The sequence below is a fragment of the Leucoraja erinacea genome, chromosome 33, assembly GCF_028641065.1.
Source record: "Leucoraja erinacea ecotype New England chromosome 33, Leri_hhj_1, whole genome shotgun sequence".
In the NCBI taxonomy this organism is placed as follows: domain Eukaryota; kingdom Metazoa; phylum Chordata; class Chondrichthyes; order Rajiformes; family Rajidae; genus Leucoraja; species Leucoraja erinaceus.
In genome coordinates, this window is record NC_073409.1 from 17,562,938 (window position 1) to 17,585,711 (window position 22,774).

At 40.5% G+C, this 22,774-nt stretch overlaps 1 protein-coding gene across 1 annotated transcript; it reads right to left on the reverse strand.

Annotated features, from left to right (window-relative positions):
- Positions 1-244: 244 nt before the first annotated feature.
- On the reverse strand, positions 245-20,851 carry fam174b (family with sequence similarity 174 member B). Its single transcript, XM_055661476.1, has 3 exons — positions 20,490-20,851; positions 15,313-15,447; positions 245-7,005 (listed from the first exon to the last, which is right to left on the reverse strand). Exons 1-3 carry the CDS (start codon positions 20,819-20,821, stop codon positions 7,002-7,004), a joined length of 471 nt encoding a protein of 156 aa, XP_055517451.1. The 5' UTR covers positions 20,822-20,851; the 3' UTR covers positions 245-7,001.
- Positions 20,852-22,774: the final 1,923 nt, after the last annotated feature.

The window sequence follows — 22,774 nt, forward strand, 5'->3', positions numbered from 1 at the left end:
ATTTGATGTTATGTCAAGTACTATGACAATAACTTTCAGTTATTATACCTTACAGGGAGTTAAATGTTTTAAGAACATGCAAGAACAGATATGAATGTAACCCTTTCCTTCAATTGATAATTTGACATTTTTCAATAATGAAGCAGACATGCTCTGTATTGTGTGATTTCTCCTGGGAAAGAGGCACATGTAAAGTTGTGCATTCACTATAGATGAGTGAATGCCCATAAACTGAAGTAAATAATGCACTAAAGATATTTATTGGCAGATTGGATTAAGTAATTACACAGAAATCAAGATGATCAAATCAGAGATTTGCTAATAATACATATTATTTTTCTAAATATTTTACATTCTTTATGTCAAAAATCAACCCAAACCATCCAGTGTGAATTATTCCAGGAACTACACAAAACAAACTTATATAGTTTGACAAACATGAGCCTTCTCACTCATAATTCTCCAGTGTAACATACCAAATGGATCATAAATTAGTTGCATTTAAAGTCCAACTCAAAAACTAGTGTTATATAATCATTACAAAGACAGGTACTGTAACAGTATTATAAGGTCAAAGTGCAAAATAATTGTCCCAATTCCCCGTAGATTAGATATGATAAAAAGCGTCAAGATAATTTACGGTTAAAAATCACTAGGAATCAGTAGCTTCACACATTTGGTCAACACATGTGGGAAATAAGACACTTCCATATCAGTTGAGAACAAACAGAAATAAGTAAGAAAGAACAGAACGCAACATTTTAAGATCAGGAATTAAAATAGATAGTGTATGCTCTGAAAGATACATTCAGGGACCTTCTTATTTAGGTACAAGTATGCATCTGTGATTATACTCAACCCACTTGTCCAAAGTTTGGCAGCGATGCCAAATGTTCCATTTCAATAGTACATACACATACGATTGCATTTGGAGTAGATGTTTTACAATTACTTTCTTTGAAGATATATTAAAAAAATACAATATCCAACAATCATGTAATTTGGAGACACGAGAATCTGCAGATGCTGGAATCCTGAACAAAAGTGCTGGACACACTTAAAGGATGTAATGTTTTCCCCCTCGATTTTAACTCCAACCTGAAAATGTCCTGTTTGCCTTACCTTAGCAATTGAGTATTCTTACAGAAGGGACTTTTCCATCAAATAAACAATCCACTCGGGTGTAGTCTGAGAACAAAAGGTTAAACACCACCTTTAGGATCTTTATCTCCAAGTGTAGAATTTGATAAATCAAAAGAAAGAGAAGGGGCTTCAAAGTATGTTTTCATTGTGTAATGTCATCTACTTGTGAAACAAGACAAAGCAAGTGGCTGCTCAGCATGTTGATAAAAGGATTAATGCCATGAGTCAAAGTCAAGAGGAATTAATTGATAATATAACTTTCCAATGTCATATTCTAAAATCCAAGACCACTAGCATATGGAAATCCCTGGAAAAACTCAGCAAGTCAGGCAGTATCTAGAGGGACAAAATGTTCACTTTGAGGGAATTTCTCTGATAGGGTGAAATGTAGTTAACACAAAGGAGCTAAACTGCCCATTTACTTTAGACATTAAAAATACAGCGGGGAACCAGCCTGTCCGTGCCAACCAACAATCACCCCGTACACCAGCACTATCCTGCACACTGGGGACAATTTACAATTTCACCAAACCCGATTAACCTACAAACCTGCACGTCTTTGGAGTGTGGGAGGAAACCGGAGCACTCAGAGAAAACCCACAAAGTCATGGGGAGAACATACAAACTACGTGGTCAGGATTGAACTCAAGTCTCTGGCGCTGTAAGGCATCAACTCTACCTCTGCACCACCCCTTAATAGCTATAGCTAAAATATTTTACACTAGAAAATTCCCTTTGCTCTATCCTCTGCACCCTTCACTGTGACCTACACCAGTGTATTTTCTCTTTCTCAGCCTGATGGATCTTAGACCTGAAATGTCCCAACTTTCTCTCCGCAGCTGCTTGAATCCTTGAAAATACACTTGACTTTTGTTTCAATCTCAGGACAAGCTTGAAATAAGTTTCTCCCATCCCCTTGCTGTCTCTGGTGCTAGTTCCAGGCGTGACAATGAGCTGATGGGCCTGACTGCATACCCTGGTTGGAAAGGATCAGTCTGACACAATTGTTCCACAGATGCCACCTGGTGGCTATTTGTATACATGGAATGCAAAGGACACACAAGTAGCAGCACTTGAATTGAAAAGTTGCAGCATGGAAACAGGTCTGGTGGCCACCGAGTCCACACAAACCATCAATCACTGTTCACACTGGTTCTGTTATGCCATTCCCTGCACACTAAGGGCATTTAACCTACAAATCTGCATATCTTTTGCGATATTGGAAGAACGTGCAAACTTCACACAGACAGCACCCAAGATTAGGATCAAACCCAGGCCCCTGGCGCCGAGAGGCAGCTGCCAGCTGCACAACAGTGTTGCCCTAAACTCAAGAAAGTAAATATTATGAGAAAGTAAAGGAAGTGTTCATTCCAATGGCCTTCAGTTCTTGGGCAATTTCCTGAATGGAATTAAATACAAAAGCCTTGAACGATTAAAGAGAGTTACCTTACAGGGCAGCAAGGTTGTGTGGCTTTATCTTGTTTTACCGATCGCAAGTGTACATGGATTATCTCACGGCAGAAAGTTGCTCTGACTACTCGATTCACAAATCGATTACAAGTGCTAATCACAGTAAGGTATTCCAAGATTTGTAAATTCATTGTTTTCTGGTTGCTTAAAAGGTTTTAACCCGTCCTCAGTATCTACAATGGTTTTGAAATACTAAGGAGACACGTGCAGTGGAGTTCGTGTTGTATGAATTGATTATCACTGCATTGATTATCAAGTGAGGGGGATATCCTATAAGAGGAATCAATAAGGTTAGCCAACAGTGGTGAAGAATGAAGGATAATGTCAATGAGACAAAGGACTCCAAGTTGAGGAGGATAGGTGGCCTATCAACTTGGTGCTCTCTCAAGACACTTTTAGTTTCACCTTTGAATTCAGTTATATGGTCAGCTTCAAATTCTGTTTATACTATCTTGCCCAACGACTATTACAAAAAGGAGAAAAATGTTCCCTTAACTTCCCATAATATAACTATCTCTTAAAATTGTGTCACTATAAACTAGATCCTTATATTCTTGCAAGTAGTAAAATAGAAGTGAATAATTTCCAAAAGTCCTTATGTATTACAAATGGCTGAAGATGGACTGGCCTCATTCATCAACAAGCTCATTTCACTTTGACTTAAGGCATGTTGAAGGAATTAAACAACATTGCAATGAACGTTCTCCAGTTCTCTATTCAGTTCTTCAAGCAACTCCAACTAACTGCTCCGAATACAAGCATCACAATACTCCAAAAGAAAAATATACGCTGTAAAATCTAGACAAAATATTATTTTCCCACAAACTGTAAACATAAGACTAGGGTTATTTCATTATTGAATAAAGTGATGCAATTAACAACTAATTTTAAACGTTACAAACACATAACATTTCTGTTCATTTCCAAGTTCTTCTGAAAGATTGGTTGTGCAAAGGTTATAAAAGCCCATTGACTAAAATGTCAATGATCAGGGAGATGCTGATTGTCAATATATTGTACAAAATGGCACTTAAACCCAACTTAAACTGGTCATGTGTCATGATTGAACATTTTTTATAGATGTGTATCTGCCTCAACCTGATCTCCCTCAACTATGATTACTCTGAGTAAGGAGCAACCATACCCAGTACACGAGTGTGTGTCCAGGATTGCTGGCTATTTTTCTGTCCACTCCCAAGTCAAGTTAAGGCAAATATACTCTCCCACCTACTCCTCTCAAGACAGTCCTCGCATTACTCCGTTTAAAGAGACTTCAATCTTGTTGCTTAAATATTATCCCTTTTCTAAAATATTGCCTCATTGAGGGACATGGTTGTAATAAAGTTCCATCTCCTATAATTGGGCACGTTTTGTCTGCTTCCAGGATGGCATCCAACCCCAGCTATTATTTGCGTGCTTGCCACAGAAGCAGCTCTTCAATCACATTATTACAATCGCTCCACACTGAAATCTCTATTCCGTCAGCAACATTTCTTACTTTAACTATGATCTTCTTAAAGTGCCTCATTTGTGACCCTCGGACTATCCTTGATTGGACTTTACTGGCTTTACCTGGCACAGAACGTTATTCCCTTATCATGTATCTATACACTGCGAATGGCTCGATTGTAATCATGTATTGCCTTTCCGCTGACTGGATAGCACGCAACAAAAGCTTTCCACTGTTTCTCGGCACACGTGTCAATAAACTAAAGTGAACTTTATATAACCAAGTGCTGATGACATTTGTATATCCAAGTGCTGATGACAAGTGCTGACGGCATCAATGGCTGCATTTCTAAAGTGTAGCTCAATGACTAGAAGAGAATGTCTAACATTGTGAAGGGATTACACAACATTTCTTGACAAAGAGCAGCAAAATGTTCATTTGTTGGGACAACATGCCAGGGACTAATCCTGACCCCATCCTCTGGTACCTCTTCAAAGTGACCAAGTTGTTAGCCAGAAAAGGTTTCTGTCATGTTCTCAATCAATGTTCAGATGCACATAATAAATAGCAGGTAGAAAAGGGAAGTTTGCTGAACCCAGTCTCGCTAATTCAGGACAGACTACAATGAGTACTACTGGCAGGATTGCAGGGTATGGCAAAGGATGCAAAATCTTTGAAGTAGGCTCACTTAAAATGATGTGAAAATTGTCTAACTGCAGATTTCATCCCTCCTATCTTTGACTGCACTTTAGGGAATTTTAAGCACATTGCGGCATAATCTCCATTAATGAGCATCGATATTCTTTACCAGTGCTGACTTTTGAGCATTATATCTGTGGAGGTGTAAAGAACAAAAAAAAGCTGGCAAGAGTGGTTTATAAGGTTTTGACAGAGTAATAATTTAACTGACCTGCCAAGTTAGTTGGTTCTAGGCAGTAACATTCCGAAAGAATAGTTTGGGTTTTCGCCAATGGGGGCAGCAGTGGAAGAGAGTTCTAACAACTACAACTTTCCATAGAAAATATATTTCAGCCGATTTTACTCGCTGTGCTATTCCAGCAGGGCTTGGCTGCCTTTCTCAGTCATGCTCTTTAGTACTGGGTCATCAGATTAAAACACGCTGTAAAAGGTAGGAGCATTCTTCTTCTTGCAGAATTAGTGCAACATTGCTTAAGCATTTTCTTTTGTGCCAACATCTTTTTTTCCACTTCACTGAGGTCAAAATCTAATTAGAGAACTGATTAAAATGTCTGTAGACTCTGTGCTTTAAGTTTTCTTTAAAGAATTCAGATAAAATCACCTTTTGTTATACCACCCCCTCTTTTCACAGTATACTATATATTTATATTCTACCACCAGAAGATTCCTTTGAGCTGACAAAATAAAATAGAATTGAGCTAATAGTTATAAAATTGAACATCTCAGAATCATCTTTTTAGGACCAATATGTAGTGTTGTGGTAAACGAGTGTAATATGAATTTTGCTACACAGTAGAAAATCTCTTGCCTTCATCAAAATTAAAGTAAAATAGAAATTTGAGAAATTTATGATTGCATTCATCCAATTATAGGTTCAGCCTGCAAAGAACATTACGACTTGTGAGATATTTGAATAGGATGCTGGTAACAAGTCAGTTATCATCAGAGTCAGTGCTGGAAACTTTTACATTGAACAAAACCACAACTAAGTGAAAAGGTATTGGAACCCACGACTGACATGATGTTGCTTTCCCTGTTATTTAATAGTACTGGTTCATGATGTAAACCAGCAACAACAATGCTATGTAATGCATGATTTCCTTTGAAGAATAGTGCAGGTGACCCACCCTCAACAAAGTTCATGCTGGAGCACAGTATGTTTCTTTTCAAGAAAGCAGTCAGCCAGTGAATTGTCTGAATGTGAAATGATTAGAGTAATTCAACTCAACTTGAAAGGCGTTATTAAATTATAACAGGACTTGCTTCTATACATCAAGCTGAGCTTGGTTACCATTTGAATGAATTGATATGTCATTCCACTACAATTGAATACCTGAATCCATATTTCAGTAAACGACTTTGGGAAAAGCATTTATGTAGCTCTAATTCATTGTGCACCCGTGTAATAAAAGCAAAAGCAAGTTACCAAATTGGCCCAAGTTATAAATATTAAGCCAGCTCGTCAGAAAACTCACCGCTTCTGTTTTTACTCTGCTTATATTGATCATTTTGATTACTCCACATCAAGAGTGCGCAATGCATACAAATTCAATTGTTAGTCAATTGATCACCAACTGAAGAGGCAATGTTAACCTGTCCACCTGTAGGTACGTTTAGAAACCAGGGAATAGAAAGTTGCCCTGTCTTGCTTGTGCTAAACATGCACCTAAAGTAGCGGCTGCGCATTGCATTCCACTTTCAAAATGGAGTTTCACTGATCATAGAACTGAATTCTGAAAGCACAACACAGCAGCAGGTATTCTATACTGTACGCTCAGATCAAGTGACTGTTTCTGAAAGCTATCATGACCTAGTGGCATACATATATTCTTTTAAACTCAAAGAATAAACTAAAATGTATCCAAGCAAAACACTTAAATCTATATTCCACTTCACCTCAGCATTGTGGTACTGATAATATATTCTGGATAGAGAATAAATACAAAGTTTCTACCATAAGATACAATACTACGCATTTCAAATTGTACACCCGAATATCTTGAGTTCCGGAGAGAAAAAAACCTTCCTACAAAGTCCATGGGAAACAGACGTGGATATTGTGCTGCTGATGACAATGTAATAATCTCCTTTGCATTTCTGTCTCTTACACAAGATACTGAATGAAAAGTTAACACACAGATGACAAGTGGAATCCAGTTGTTTTTCCAGATGGTAATTGTGGCTGGTGGTTGGCACAGTGCGATTGGCCATCCATATAACGGGCATTTCCAACAAACCTTCACCTGGGGAAAGAAAGGAAGAAAGGTCAGAGAAACAAATGTCATTATCTTCCAGGAACTTTAAACAATCATCCTCTTCTGTCAGCACTGCTTCAAACTGATTATTTTATATCCAGGGAAATTGTAACCAGTATTATTTAGAATTTGAGTATCTAGCCAGATTCCATTAAAAAAAGCAGCAGAATGAAGCATTCAATAATTTAGTTTAGTTTAGAGATACAGTGCAGAAACAGGCCCTTTGGCCCAGTGAATCCGTGCCGATCAGCGCACACTAACACTATCCTACACACGAGGGATAATTTACAATTTTACTGAAGACAATTAACTTACAAATCTGACGTCTTTGGAGTGCGGGAGGAAACCGGGGCTACCAGAGAAAACCCATGCCGGTCACAGGGAAGAATGCACAAACTCCACATAGACAACACCCGTAGTCAGGGTCGAACACAGGTCTCTGGTGCTGTAAGGCAGCAATTCTACTGCTGCGCCACCGTGACGACTAGACTTCACCTTTAAGCCCGAATCTGAACAAAAGACCCGACCCAAAACATCACCTATCCCTCTTCTCCAGAGATGCTGCCTGTCCCGCTGAGTTATTCCGGCATCGTTTCATTTGGTGTAAACCAGCATCTGCAGCTCTTTGTTTCCACTCCCTCATCTTCAAGGTAAATTGTTTTACTTTAGTTTATCTTGTAATTAAAGCTTGCAACTATATATTAGATAACAACTTGGGTGGTGGAATGATAATCTGGGCAAGGTTAATTTTGATCAAAATTAAACAAGAGCCCAAAGTATAGGAGTCGGGGACTGCTGTAAAAGCCCCATTTTACCACTTTGAATCTAAGGTGCTATCTTTCTGCTCGATTTCCAGCTAAAATATTCTAATTCTCTGTGGTTTATTTCATTCTACTCAAATTAACCATATTTGCATCAGCGGTGAGTGTGTAAACTGCCAGCTACTAGCTTCAAATCATTAATGCACATATTAAAATAAATAATCCCCACAGATCCCAGAAGTAACATTATCTTCCTGCCGCAGGACAATTATTAAACTACTAACCTTGAACATTTAGTGATATTTATAAAGTATACTGCAGTAAAACCACCAAATGCTCACAAAAGAATCACAAGACGATATCCGACACTAAACACAAATTGATATATAAAACAGATAACCAAACTCTTGGAAAATGATTTAGACTTCTAGAGAATCCTAAAGGATTTGGAGAGAGACCGAAAGGGAGATGATGATGTTACAAGGCAGAGGCTTGGACAAAATTCCTTATAATTACAAATAATGACCTCGCAACTAACAAGGTAAACCACAGGTGCAAAATGGGCCAGAAATGGAAATGTGCATGTCTTGAAAAGATTTTCTTGCTGAAGTTGGTTACGGAGATAGTTACCAGCAAACTTAATGATATTCCAAATAAAGGCTAAGAAATTTAAACCCGAGGCATTTCAAAAGCCCACAGGATGATGAAGGCGTGTGGTGGGAGATGGGAAAATTCTCATTTGCTTCCTCGCATTGACTAGGCAAGGAGGAACAAGCATCGTGGAGCAGGTCCGTTGGGAACTTTTATTTTTACAAAAATCCTTGAAGGGTGAAATATAATGGAGAACGTCACCCTTAACTGCCCGCCCTCAACAAACCATGTGATGGTAGTGGTGAGCCTGCTAACTACTCAATTTGCTGTAGACTTCTTTGTGAAAGTACTTGAATAATGCTTTGGGATGGAAGTTCTAGGGCCTTGACTCAGACACAAGGAAGGATAATATATTCACAAGGGGGGTTTATTAGCGAGTCATACAGCATGGAAACAGGCCCTTCGGCCCAACTTTCCCATACCGATTAACATGTCCATCTACACTAGTCCCACCTGCCCGTGTTTGGCCCATATATCCCTTTAAAACTAACATGTTCATGTATCTGTCTAAATGTTTCATAAACATTGTGATAATACCAACTATCTCCTCTGTCAGGTAGTTTCATATCTCTACCACCCTTTGTGTAAAAATGTTGCCCCTCAGATTTGTATTAACTCTTTCCCCCCTCACCTTAAATCTCTGTCCACTTGGCTCTTGATTCTGCTATTCTGGATAAAAGACTATGCATTTACTTTGTTCATCTCTACACAACTCTATAGAATCAAATGTCATCCCAGCCTGCTCAGCCTCTCCCCATAGCTCTGGGCTACGAGCTCTGGCAACATCTTTGTAAATCTTTTTTACACCCTTTCCAGCTTAACAACATCTTTCCTATTACAGCGTGACTGAAACATGGAGCTCCTGGCATTGGGAAGTGTCGACAGAGCAGTTAGGTGAACATGGGCAGTGTGCTTTGTCGCGGGTACACATTGCAGCTATGATGAGCTAACAGTGGAGAGAATAATTTACTAATCACGTGGGCTGCATTGTTGCCATGTCTTAGTTGGTACCAAGCCTCGAGCGTTGGAGACTCTCTTGTGCCAACAGACAAAGACAACTCCATTGCTTTCCTGATTCGTGCTTTGTAGATGGCAGAAGGCTGTGGAGTGTCAGGAGGGGAAATCGTTATCCCAACTACCAACATACTGTTATGGCTACACATACCTGAAGAATGTCTGACTTGTGTCTGAAGAAGGGTCTTGACCTAAAAACATCCCACACTCCTATTCAGAGATGCTGCCTCTCCCGCTGAGACTACAGCTTTTTGTGTCTAATCTTCAGTGTAAACCACCATCTGCAGTTCCTTCCTATACACAATTTGTTTGACTGGCCTAGTTGACCTCTTGCCAATGGTAACCCCAAGCTGTGAGGGAGGGAAACTCAGTGAAGCAAATACCAAGGATAGGTAGTTAAATTCTCAAGTTTGGGAAAAAAAAAAAAATCACTGTTTGGGGCATGCACTTCAAACATTGTTTGTCCCTTATCAGGTTATACCGTGGGTTTACAAAAAAAGACACAAAGTTCTGGAGTAACTCAGCGGCCAGGAAGCATCTCTGCAGAACATGGATAGGTGACGTTTCGGTTCATGACCCTTCTCCTAAGCCAGCAGCTGCAGTTTCTTGCTTCTACATGCCCCAGGTTTACTTGGCCTTGCTTCAAACACGCAGAGCATGCTTCTTTACCCGAGGAATTATAAATAAAATTGATCAATTTTCAAAATCCCAACTTCTGACAATGTTTAAAGAAAAATGAAACAGCTTGGGCCTATGGCAGTGTCCTGATGAACTCCTGCAGTTATATCTAGGTCCTAAGATGCCAGAGTTCCAACAAACACAACTTTCATAAATTTGTAAGTTATAGGAGCTAAATTAGGCCATTTGGCCCAATGGAGTCTACTCAACCATTCAATCATGGCTGATCTATCTTTCCCTCTCAACCCCCTTCTCCTGCCTTCTCCCCATAAACCTTGACACCCGTATAAATCAAGCGTAGCGGTTGAACAGACCTGGATCAGTTTCTCTGGATGCCGGAGGTAATGGGGAGATCCAATAGAAGCCTGCACATTATCCATATCCATGTGTCTCCCAAAAAGCCTCTGAAACACCACTATGGTATCTACCGCCACCACCACCCCTGGCAATGCGTTCCAGGCCCCCACCACTCTTTGTATAAAAAAAAAAACTTGCCCCTTTTTCCTTCATGCAGATGAGATTTTAATCTTAGATGCCCAATTCAGTTTTATCAAGGCTCCTTGATCCCACGCCCAGTTAATTGTTGCGTTAATATCATGGCAGCCACATCCCACCTCTCATCTCATGAGTCCAGAACAAGGCGATCAAGGAAAAACAAGAAGTGACATCAATGAAAAGGTTGTTTAAACAAGTATAATATCAGGACCGGTGTTTTGAGACTTAAGAAGACTAGTCTCAATTAGGTTGGGTGATAATTAGAAGGTATCTGCTCTGATTTTACTGAACAAGAATACCAGGGCAATTTTACATATTGTCAGCTAGATGTTGCAACTTGTACTGGAACAGTTTGGTGTGGGACACTGGGAGCATGGGAGGCAAGGTTTCAGAAATAGTATCAGTATTATCTGGTAACTTTGCCTAAGCTGTGTTCAGTGCTGTCAGCAGATTGTACTTTAATGCTCACTATTTTCAGTGTATGTTTATTGTTTATAGTTTGGGTGCTGTTGCAGGAAATTTGAACTACTAATTATTAAAAATATCTGTGCACTTTATTCTGGTTATTCAAGAACTTCCTCCATGTAATACAGAACAGTTCCAAGAACAAGTTCGGGTGCGTAAATTGAACCAGAACATTGAATGCCAATTCCTACTTCATCGATCCATTGATGCAAGGATACCAGGCCTTTAAGTGCAAAAATAAGAACTTTCATATACTTGGACCAAGATCAAACTTTTCAGACACTTGAAACTTGCAAGATCAGACCAGAAATGTGACAAATCTTTGTGTGCTGTTCCAGCAGAGATTCTACTTACAATTGTATTACTTTGTGTATGATTGTACTCATGTTTAACATTATTTAACTGTATAGCACGTAGAATAAGCTTTGCACTATATCTCGTACACTTGACAATAATAAACGAAACTAAAACTAAGCAAAATACTACGCTAGTTAATTACCTTGGACACACTCCAAAGTATGTCAAAAAGTCATTAAAAAACCTAACCAACTTTCTTAACAATAATAGTCAAATGGTTCTTCTTCTTGCGTATGGCGTGCACATAAATGGTTGAAACAAGACTTTAAATGGAAGGGCATATATTCAAGAAGGGGAATTTAAATAAATCTTTACTTAATAATACCAGGAAGGAAAATAATCACTTGAATAATATAAATCTAGTTCCTCATTGTGAAATCAACTATGAAATAAAATTCCCCAGAGATCAGATATAAAAAAGAAAACAGCCTTCAGTGGCAGAAGTAGTTAAGAAAAATGCATAAATAAAACTTGGACATGCAAGATTATTGCTAATAAAGTGTGCACTCAATTGAAAATGTTGCCAGACTATGTAAACCAATTATCTAAAATAGAATATGCTGCCAATCACATGCACCAATTTTGGTTGTTGTAGAGAATTGGCATCCAAGTGCCCATTTTGTTTTGCACTTTATTTTAACTTGTTGCTATTTTATTTCATAACTTCTCTGTCAAAAACCAAACATGCAGATTCTGTGAATTATCCAGCAAGCCTTTAGGAACAACGCGCACAGTACACCACAGTAACAGGCCCACCAGCCAACAATATCCAAGAGAAACTTAATATCATCTTTCTGCATCCATGAATCCACATCCCTGCATATCCTTGTACCTATCTAAAAGAAATGTTTTCTGGATTTAGGTATCAGCTTATTCACCATAAAAGACATTTTGTTCCAAGATTTTCTGTCTATCAAGTCTGTCTTCTAGCTGTCTGCGATAGGAAAGGTTTAGAGGGATATGGGCCAAATGGGCAGATGGGGCATCTTGGTAGGCATGGGCAAGTTGGGCTGAGAGGTCCGTTTCTGTGCTGACTGTCTATGACATAAATAATTGCTTGGGAGAAATGCTGAACTGCACTACATTTAATGTTGATGATTGAATTTCTTCTATAAACTGGAAGTTTTTAATGAGTGTTTTGGAAATCATGCACAAGAACAATATCAGAAGTCAGAATCATTCACTAAGTTGGCAACAGCTGGTTTCTGAATGGCCATTAATGATTAAATTATCAAATATAATGAGGATATTGTAATTTAATTTGCATATTGGAACCATTTGCTGCCAAAGTCCAACAGCCAGTTCTGTTAAAAGCCACTTAGTTCCAATTCAGATAGCAGCACATTACACTGAAATTGATGTTTTACATTGATATTTACAAGTTTATAAGAATCATTTACTGCAGGGATAATCAGGGAAGTTATTTTAGTTAGTATGCTTCAAATGTCCTCATTAGGCTCCAATTTATCCATTAACTTTGAGAACAGAAGGCAAATTGAACGCAATTCGAATATCACCGTACCTTAATTGGTACACATAACATTAAAAGACCTTTGAAATTGGTTTCTATGTATTCTTCAAGATTTGAATAAGTGCTGCTCCGAACGATAAGATTACACGTCTTAGGCTTGATATAGAGAAATATTGAAAATTAAATTTGTATAGGACTGCCCAAACCGGTCCTAATGAATCCACAAGTTAAAATATGCCCCAGTTGTTCATTATTTATTTCATAAAATAATCTATGCAAATCTTTTTAGATTTGTGAAAACCCATCTATAGATCCCCTGGAATCCTTTGTACACCAACATTTTTTTGTGTAAAGTAGTTAAACCTAATCTACTTTTCTCTATCTTTTCAAATCTAATAGCTAAACAGTACCTCAGGTGAAATGAAAGAGAATGAGAGAGAGAGTGAGTCCTAATGAGTATTCCAAATATAGAATTCTCCCACAAGATTACTTTGTGTTTGCAAGCCTGTGGACTTAAACTGAGCAAGGTCAGGACAAATTGTTAGGTTCTACTTTGTGGGAAAGAAAGACAAATGAAAATTGGCATTAAATGAATGCACAACATGCTTGGTAGAGTCCGAAAACCACAAATCCTAATCTGTGCCTAATTATTTTTTCTTATCTAAATTTACATTTCAATCTTGTGATTGTGTTGATGTTCAATGCCAAAGGCAAAAACTTTAGCTCAAATGCTGTTTTTCTTGGGGTGATGGGTTATCAGGCATGCTATTCCAAAATTAGCTATTTATTCACTGGGAAGCTGAAAATTCTCTCAATAACCTAAGTATTAAAATTAATCATAATTCCCAAGTGATTATTTTTGTGCTACAAATATCACTGGCAATGCCAGGATTTATTTCTATCCCTACTTGCCTTGAAGGAGGTGAGCCATCTTGAATGTTCACAGCATGTACTACTGAGAGACAAGTTAAATTCATATTCTAGGATGCAGAGCTGCAATATACGACCAGGTGAAGTGCAACTTAAAGGGGTATTTGAACAGTCCTGCTCTTGTGTGCCTGTTACCTTTGTCCATCTAGGCAATTAAAGTTGGATTTAATGAGGATGATGCTGAAGAAGCCTCAACAAATGTTTCCGGATGTATTCTCTGCAACATACCCCAGCCATAGTGGGCAAGATGAACCATTTCACAGATTTGCGCTGCGGGACTTGCTATTTGCTCCATGGAGATAGTAAAATGGTGTTTGGCGATTCGGTAAGAATGTCACAATAGAAATGCCCGTCTGATGTGGCTATTGTCAACCATGTATAGGGCATTAATGTTGAAACCTGGTAAACCACTGCTAACAAAAGGCCTTCAGACTCTCGTACTGGTGATGATGATTTGCTGGTGTAAATGTTCCGGTTATTTATCAAAGCATCAGTTTTCCAGGTCTTGTTGTACGCAGACATGGACTGCATTGTCGTTTTAGAGGTTACATTCCCATTGCACACATCTGATGGTCTTTACGAAATAGGTTACTGTATTACAATAATAGCTAGCGTCTTTGAAGCTCCACTTTACATTGCTTTAATGTCAAGGACAGTCATTCTTACATCATCTCAGTTCTTTTAAACAAGATCTACTGGAATCCCAACAAGGAATCGGAGTAGGTATTTGGCGAGATAGTATCTGTTAAGACTATTAAACTGATCAAGAAAACCACCACAACAGCAATCGGCTGAAGTTAATTAGTGTACCTGGGAATTATTTCATTTGGTCAGATATCATTGTAGTTGCACTGGGACAGGTGGAACATATTGGCTTCAGGAACAGTGATACAACCGAGCAGTCATGTGATTGATCAAGACTAGTTTCTAGTGATGGAAAATTGATTATAACACAGGAGGCCTATAGTTTTTATATCAGCCCTTTGTAAGAGCAATCCAACTACTCTCACTCTCCAAAACTCTCACCAGGAACAGGAAATTCTTGTTTAGATACTTACCCTGTTTTCTATCAAGTCTGTCAGTGAGAATTGCAGACACTGGCCAGCTGCTGCTTGATAAAATGATTTATCTTCATCACTTTTTTTTGCCAATAGCTTTAATTCCACATCCTCTTTCCATGGGTTAAGAACAAACTACTCTCCTCTCTCCATACCCTTCATGATTTTGAGTATTTCTTCAGATTCCAATGCCACTTTCCCTCTGCCAGGAAAACGGACCCATTTTCTGCAGTCTATCCATGTAAATTAAGTCCCTCACCCCTGCAATATTTTTAGTACATTTCTATTACATTCTCTTTAAAACTTTTAAATTGTCCATAAAGTGTGGTGTTCAGAATTGGACCAATGGTTTATAAAACATTCAAGTAAAAAATAGTTTAAATATTAAAATTTATCACAATATTTCAAGTTGTACCTGCTGTATTTCACATCAAACACAGTTGCATCTTCATCATCATCATCCTCTTCATTAAGTGGTGTCATTTCTACTTTTTCTGCTGGTGTTGTAATAATGTCATATTTCCTTGTTTTCCCATATTTTCTTCTAGACCTGTGAAAAAGAACTATTATTACAAATGGAGACAACAGACTGCTGATACTGGAATCTTGAACAAAGCACATAATGCTGGAGGAACTCAGCAGGTCAGGCAGCATTTGGAGAGGGAATACACAGGTGACGCTTCAGGTCAGGGCCCTTCTTCAGACTGATCCCATTCTGCATTAAGAACAGACCTACCAAGTTCGTCCAGCACCTGTTCCACCTTTCAGAAAACCAATACAAGTCTAACACGAATGCTAGTGTTTACAGACAAAGGGCACATAATGACGGGAGGTCACACCAAGCAAGCACACATCCCAGCACTGACTGTCGATGTCAGTGATTCAACAAGGTTCATTATCCTAACTGTCACAAAACTTAAGTTGCAGCTCAGTCCCAATTTTCTTGTTGATAATGGCATTAAACAAATGCGAGTGAACACAAGGGTGCAAGAAAACAAAACAGAGAAGAATTGTGGCCTATTTTGTCTGCTGCTCCTGCAAGGAGTTTGTACAGTGCCCTCCATAATGTTTGGGATAAAGACCCATAATTTATTTATTTGCCTCTGTACTCCACAATTTGAAATTTGTAATAGAAAAAAAAAAATCACACTTGATCAAAGTGCACATTCTCAGATTTTATTGAAGGGTATTTTTATACATTTTGGTTTCACCATGTAGAAATTACAACCCCCCCCCCAATTTCAGGGCACCATAATGTTTGGGACACATGGCTTCACAGGTGTTTTTAATTGCACAGGTGTGTTTAATTGCCTCCTTAATGCAGGTATAAGAGAACTCTCAGCACCTAGTCTTTCCTCCAGTCTTTCCATCGCCTTTGGAAACTTTTATTGCTATTTATCAACATGAGGGCCAAATTGTGCCAATGAAAATCAAAGAAGCCATTATGAGACTGAGAAACAAGAATACAGCTGTTAGAACACACTTCTCAGCATCTGCATACAATGGTGTCCGTCTTGCACTTCTTGTGCGTGGTGGTGAAAAGATTGGTGAGAATAGGGCCACAACATGAACGCTCTTTCCTTGACCCCACTGGTGAGTTTACTGATCGCAAAGGGACTGGCTGGCCAAGGAAGACCTCCACAGCTGATGACAGAAGAATTAGCTCTATAATAAAGAAAAATCCCCAAACATTTGGCCGACAGATCAGAAACACTGTTCAGGAGTGTGTGGATTTGTCAATGATGACTGTCTGCAGAAGACTTCATGAACAGAAATACAAAGGCTACACTGCAAGATGCAAAGTACTGGTTAGCCGCAAAAATAGGATGGCCAGGTTGCAGTTTGCCAAGTACTTAAAAGAGCAACCACAGTTCTGGAAAAATGTATTGTGGACAGATGAGATGAAGATTAAATTATATCATAGCGATGGCAAGGGCAAAGTATGGAGGAGAGAAGGAACTGCCCAAGATCCAAGGCATACCACCTCATCTGTGAAACACGGTGGTGGGGGTGTCATGATCTGGGCATGTATGGCTGCTGAAGGTACTGGCTTACTTATCTCCATTGATAATACAACTGCTGATGGTGGTAGCATAATGAATTCTGAAGTGTATAGACACATTATTATCTGCTCAAGTTCAAACGAATGCCTCAAAACTCATTGGCCGGCGGTTCATTCGACAGCAAGACAATGATCCCAAACATACTGCTAAAGCAACAAAGGAGTTTTTCAAAGCTAAAGAATGATAAATTCTTGAGTGGCCAAGTCAATCACCCGATCTGAACCCATTTGAGCATGTATTTTATCTGCTGAAGAGAAAACTGAAGGAGACCAGCCCCCAAAGCAAGCATAAGCTAAAGATGGCTACAATACAGGCCTGGCAAAGCATCACCAGAGAAGACACCCAGCAACTGGTGATGTCCATGAATCACAGACTTCAAGCAGTCATTGCATTCAAAGGATATGCAACAAAATACTAAACATGACTACTTTCATTTACATGACATTGCTGTGTCCCAAACATTATGGTGCCCTGAAAATGGGGGAGGGGACAGACTATGTATAAGCACTGCTGTAATTTCTACATGGTTAAACCAAAATGTATAAAAATGGCCTTTATTAAAATCTGACAATGTGCACTTTAACCACATATGATTTTTTCTATTACAAATCTCAAAGTGTGGAGTACAGAGACAAATAAATAAATGATGAGTCTTTGTCCCAAACATTATGGAGGGCACTGTATAAAATGTGCATTGCCTTCACAGATGCTGCCTGATCTGCTGAGTTACACCAACAATAATTCCAGCAACTGAAGTTCCTTGTGTTTCTATACAGTTTACCTCTTTAATGGGGTAAATGGTGGGAACAGCACTGGCAGTAGAGTGGTGAATCTGTGGAATTATTTGCCACAGAAGGCTGTGGAGGCATAGTCAGTGGACTATTTAAGGCAGAGATAGATAGATTCTTGATTAGTTCGGGTGTCAGAGGTTATGGGGAGAAGGTAGGAGAATGGGGTTTGGAGGGAGAGATAGATCAGCCATGAATGAAAGGACCAAATGGCCTAATTCGACTCCTATCATTTATGATCTTATCATCAAGCTGACAGTTTCTATACATTAAAAAGGTAATAGGAACATTTTAACGACATTTGGACAGGTACATGGATAGGAAAGGTCTAGAGGGATATGGGTCAAACATGGACAGGTGAGATTTGTGCAGATGGGGCATCTTAGTCGGCACGGCAAATACGACCGAAGGGCCTGTTTCAATGCTCTTCGACTCCAAATGAATCACAATAACTTGCAGAAATGCCACCGCATAATTGGAGAATTACAAATGTCCCAGGACTATCACTACAGTATCAATATTTGAATCAGCACAGCAAAAGCAGGTTATCCACCTGCTCTTACTCTACAGTAGGTATTGGATGCATCCTGCAAAAGGTATTAACTGGAACTTTAGAGATTTGCTATTTCTGCCATATGACCAATAGGTATTACCGCTGACTTTGCTGACTAAAGCAAGATAAACTTGAATTATTTTTTAAAAAGGTCGACAGTTCAGCTTGCCAATTGCTTGGCCACATGCCAACTAACAAAAGGTTCCTCCTGCAGGTTGGGGAAATTTGCTTCCACCTCTGCTCAACTCTTTGGACTCGATGCAAATCGGTGTTTCAAACACTCTACCACTCCAGAGTTATTTAAGGATTAATTAAAATGTTTACACTGCAACAGCCTTGAAGTAGCTGTAAACAGATGCTCTCATTAACGGCCAATATTGAAAATACTACCCAAGTTAATAACGTAATGGGGAGAAGACAATACACATTAAATAGTGATAGAAGGAACTGCAGATGTTGGTTTAAAGCGAAGATAGACACAAAAAGCTGGAAGTAACAGCGGGACAGGCAGCATCACTGGAGAGAAGGAATGGGTGAAGTTTCAGGTCGAGACCAGAAGAAGGGCATCAACCCAAAACATCACCCATTCCATCTCTCCAGAGATGCTGCTTGTCCTGCTGAGTTACTCCAGCTTTTCATGTCTATCTACAAATTAAATAGCTCTGCTTCTTTAACAAGTGTCATGAAAGCACACACATTTGGGGAGCAAAAGAAGAGATGAGAAGCGTGATATTTCAATTTTCAAAATAAGTTGACCGGAATTGATGCGCACTGAACTTCATTTTCAACCATGATTCACAGGTATAGCACGAGTCACCCATTTGAAACAAAGGTGGGAATGATATTGGAACGTTAACAGGTGTGGCAATACATTCTTAGAGCCAAACAGAACAGATGCCGAGGTATATGCCAAGAGCACAGTGGTAAAACTGCATCTTGATTACACCCGGAAAGAACTTCCAAATGTTTTAAGTCTGCTGCTCATAGCCAATTCATCCATGAACACAAATATTTTTTGTTATTTTTGGAGATCAAGACTAACCTGCAATGCTAGCATTTGTTACTATCCCCTGCCATTATGGTAAATTGGAATTGCGTTTCTGAATCTTCTGTTCAAGGCTCGGGGTGACTCGTAATTTAAACGTACTAACACCACACCCAGCTTAAAGTAAACCATGACTTAGAGAAGAACACTTATGACTAACAACTACCTTGTGTAAGTCTTTCAGGTTCCGACTTATAGTTGCCTCTTTGAGATATAGAATCATGTATCTGTACACTGTGGATTTCTCGACTGTAATTAAGTATTGTCTTTCCGCTGACTGGTTAGCACACAAGTTTTTCACTGTACACGGTACATGTTATAATAAACAAAACACATACTTCCAATAGGTGACATGTAAGTGTACAACAAATCATATCTTTATTCTATTGTAACCCTTATTCACTATTCCTTCATGGCCAAATTACAATTACAAGTGTACATTGGAAACTTATCATACTAAAATTACAAACTCTCCAATAAAAGGAGCTGTATTGTAACATCAATTACTCAGATGTACACCACTAACATACACAGGCGTTTGTTTTTATCAACATTTTAAGTTTTCAATGTTTTTGTTTCTCTATCTCTTTCCCTCACTTGTCTGCAGTTGGTATAACTTGCGGGACACTACAGGTACTACCTTCCTGATCATTCAAAACATACTTCACCACAGGCATGTAAGTGCACATATGTCAAGGCCCTAAGGTCAATATTTCGTTCTTCACCTTTCCACCTTTTTTTGCCACCTCAAAGACATACCTTAAAACCTCACTCCCGCTCCTGCTTATACCTTACACGCTCTTTCCCCAACATCTCCTCTCCTGATCACACCTTACATCTCATCCTTCTCTCTCCCACATCTACTCTCCCGATCCCACCACACCCCCTCTCCTGACCTATCCTTGCCCCACAGCCCTTCACCCTCCCCTGATCCCACACCCATCTCCCCTGGTCACTCCTTACCTCTTTTCCCTCGATCCCATTTATACTCCACCCTACTCTCCCCTCGCCCCTCCACCCTGACCCCACCGTCTCCCCCTGCCCCCACGCCCTTTCCCCTGATGCCACCTCCCCTCCCCTCCCCCCACCCCCACCCCCCCCCCCCCCCCCCCCCCCCCCCCCCCCGACCCCCACCCCAGTCACCTGAACACTTTGACCATCAGACAGGCGACGAGCAGCAGCGCCACGGCGCAGGAGGCGAGCACCAGCCCCTCGAGGGCGGGGTAGTGGCGCAGCATGGCGAGGACGGTGGCGACGGACGAGGCTTGGGCGGTGGTGGTGGCGTTGCCGTGGGCCCCGGGCGGCACGGAGCGGTTGTGGGGCGGCGGGAGGTCGGTGACGGGCATGGCAGCCGGCACGGGCAGCGGCTGCACCGCCAGTAGCAACAGCGCGGCCAGCGGGTAGAGGCAGCGACATATGGCGACCCGGCCAGATGCTCGGGCCATGGTTACCGGCTCGAGACGCCGTCCGTCCATCCTCCTGGAGACCCGTCACACTGGGCGGATACTCCCCGCCCCCGTCACTGGACCGCCCACATTCCGCACCCATTGGTCCAGCGCGCTGTCCATCTCCGCTATATCCCGCCCATGTCCAGCTCCCATTGGCTCACGTCCAGGACCCGCCAGCGCCCAGCACCCATTGGTCTACGGAAATGTCGATCATCGTAATTCCCCGCCCTATCGTCATCATTCCCCGCCTACTCCCATCCACCATTGGTCCAACGATCTGTCTGTCACCCACAATCCCAGCCCATACCCAGCTCCCATTGGTCCACCGTGGTACCGATCGTCAGCATACAACTCGGTGCTATTGGTCTAGCGGGATATTACATCCATCTCCTATTGGTCCGTACAGTTGTCGATCATCGCCACCCCGCCCTTCCCTCCAGCCGCTGGTCTCCTTCCTCCAGACCCCACGCTACTCACAGTGTCGCCCCGCCCCGCCCCTCCCCAAGGCTGATTCTTCATTAAGTGATTGGCTCATCCCCAGCAGCCCCCCAACACACACAACACCGGGGAAAGTGTCTCATTGTAATTTACACCGGGAACCTGCAACATTTAGTTCAATTATTATTTTAATACAACCAATTATCTAACATTTTAATATACTGCATTTTTTTCCCTTTAAATTAAATTAAACTGTCTTTAAATCTTCCCTCTAAAATGTGTAAAATGAAAATTGAAGACAAAATGTATATATATATATATGACATTTATGATATAAATCATTTATATATATCATAAATGTAATATATAAACGCATGTTAGCATGTTTCTGTGATATGCTCTGTGGTGTTGCTACAAGCAAGCCATTTGATTGTTGTAGACACAAAATGCTGGAGTACAACAAAGTGGACAACAAAAACTCATATGTCGGGCTGTTATTCATTGACTACAGTTCGGCATTTAATACAATCATCCCCTCCAAGCTGGTTACCAAGCTCTCAGATCTGGGTCACTGCGCACCCCTCTGCATTGGATCCTCGACTTCCTCATCCACAGACCACAGTATGTCTGTATTGGGGGAAATGTGTCATCCTCGATAACAATCAGCAACGGAGCACCTCAATGCTGCGTGCTCAGCCCTCTGCTTTACTCATTCTACACTCATGACTGCGTAGCTGGACATAGTGCGAACTCCATCATCAAGTTTGCCGACGACACCACTGTTGTGGGACGAATCACTGATGGGAATGAGTCAGAGTATAGAAGTGAGATCGACCGAATAGACCAAGTGGTGCCAACACAATAACCTGGCTCTCAACACCAGCAAAACCAAGGAACTGATTGTGGACATTGGAAGGGGTAGGATAGGGACCCACAATCCCGTTTACATAAATGGTGGAAAGGGTCAAGAACTTCAAATTCCTGGGAATGCACATTTTCGAAGACATTTCCTGGTCCCAGCACACAGATGCAATTATAAATAAAGCACATCAGCGCCTCTACTTCTTGAGAAGACTACGGAGAATTGGTATGTCAAAGATGACTCTCTCTAACTTCTACAGATGCACAGTAGAGAGCATCCTGACTGGTTGCATCATGGAGCATCCTGACTGGTTGCATCATGGCTTGGTTCGGCAACCTGAGAGTCCAGGAGCGGAAAATGATGCAGAAAGTTGTAACCACTGCCCAGTCCATCATCTGCTCTGACCTCCCCACCGTCGAAGGAATCTATCGCAGTCGCTGCCTCAAAAAGGCAGCCAATATAATGAAGGACCCACACCATCCTGGCCACGCACTCATCTCTCCGCTACCATCGGGCAGAAGGTACAGGAGCCTGAAATCGGTTACATCTTCAACAGGAACAGCTTCAACCCTACAGCCATCAGACTATTAAACTTGCCAACAAACAGACTGAACTGTACAGCCTATTGCACTTTATCTGCTTATTCAAGTGTATATTGAACTGAACGGTTCTGTAGTTTT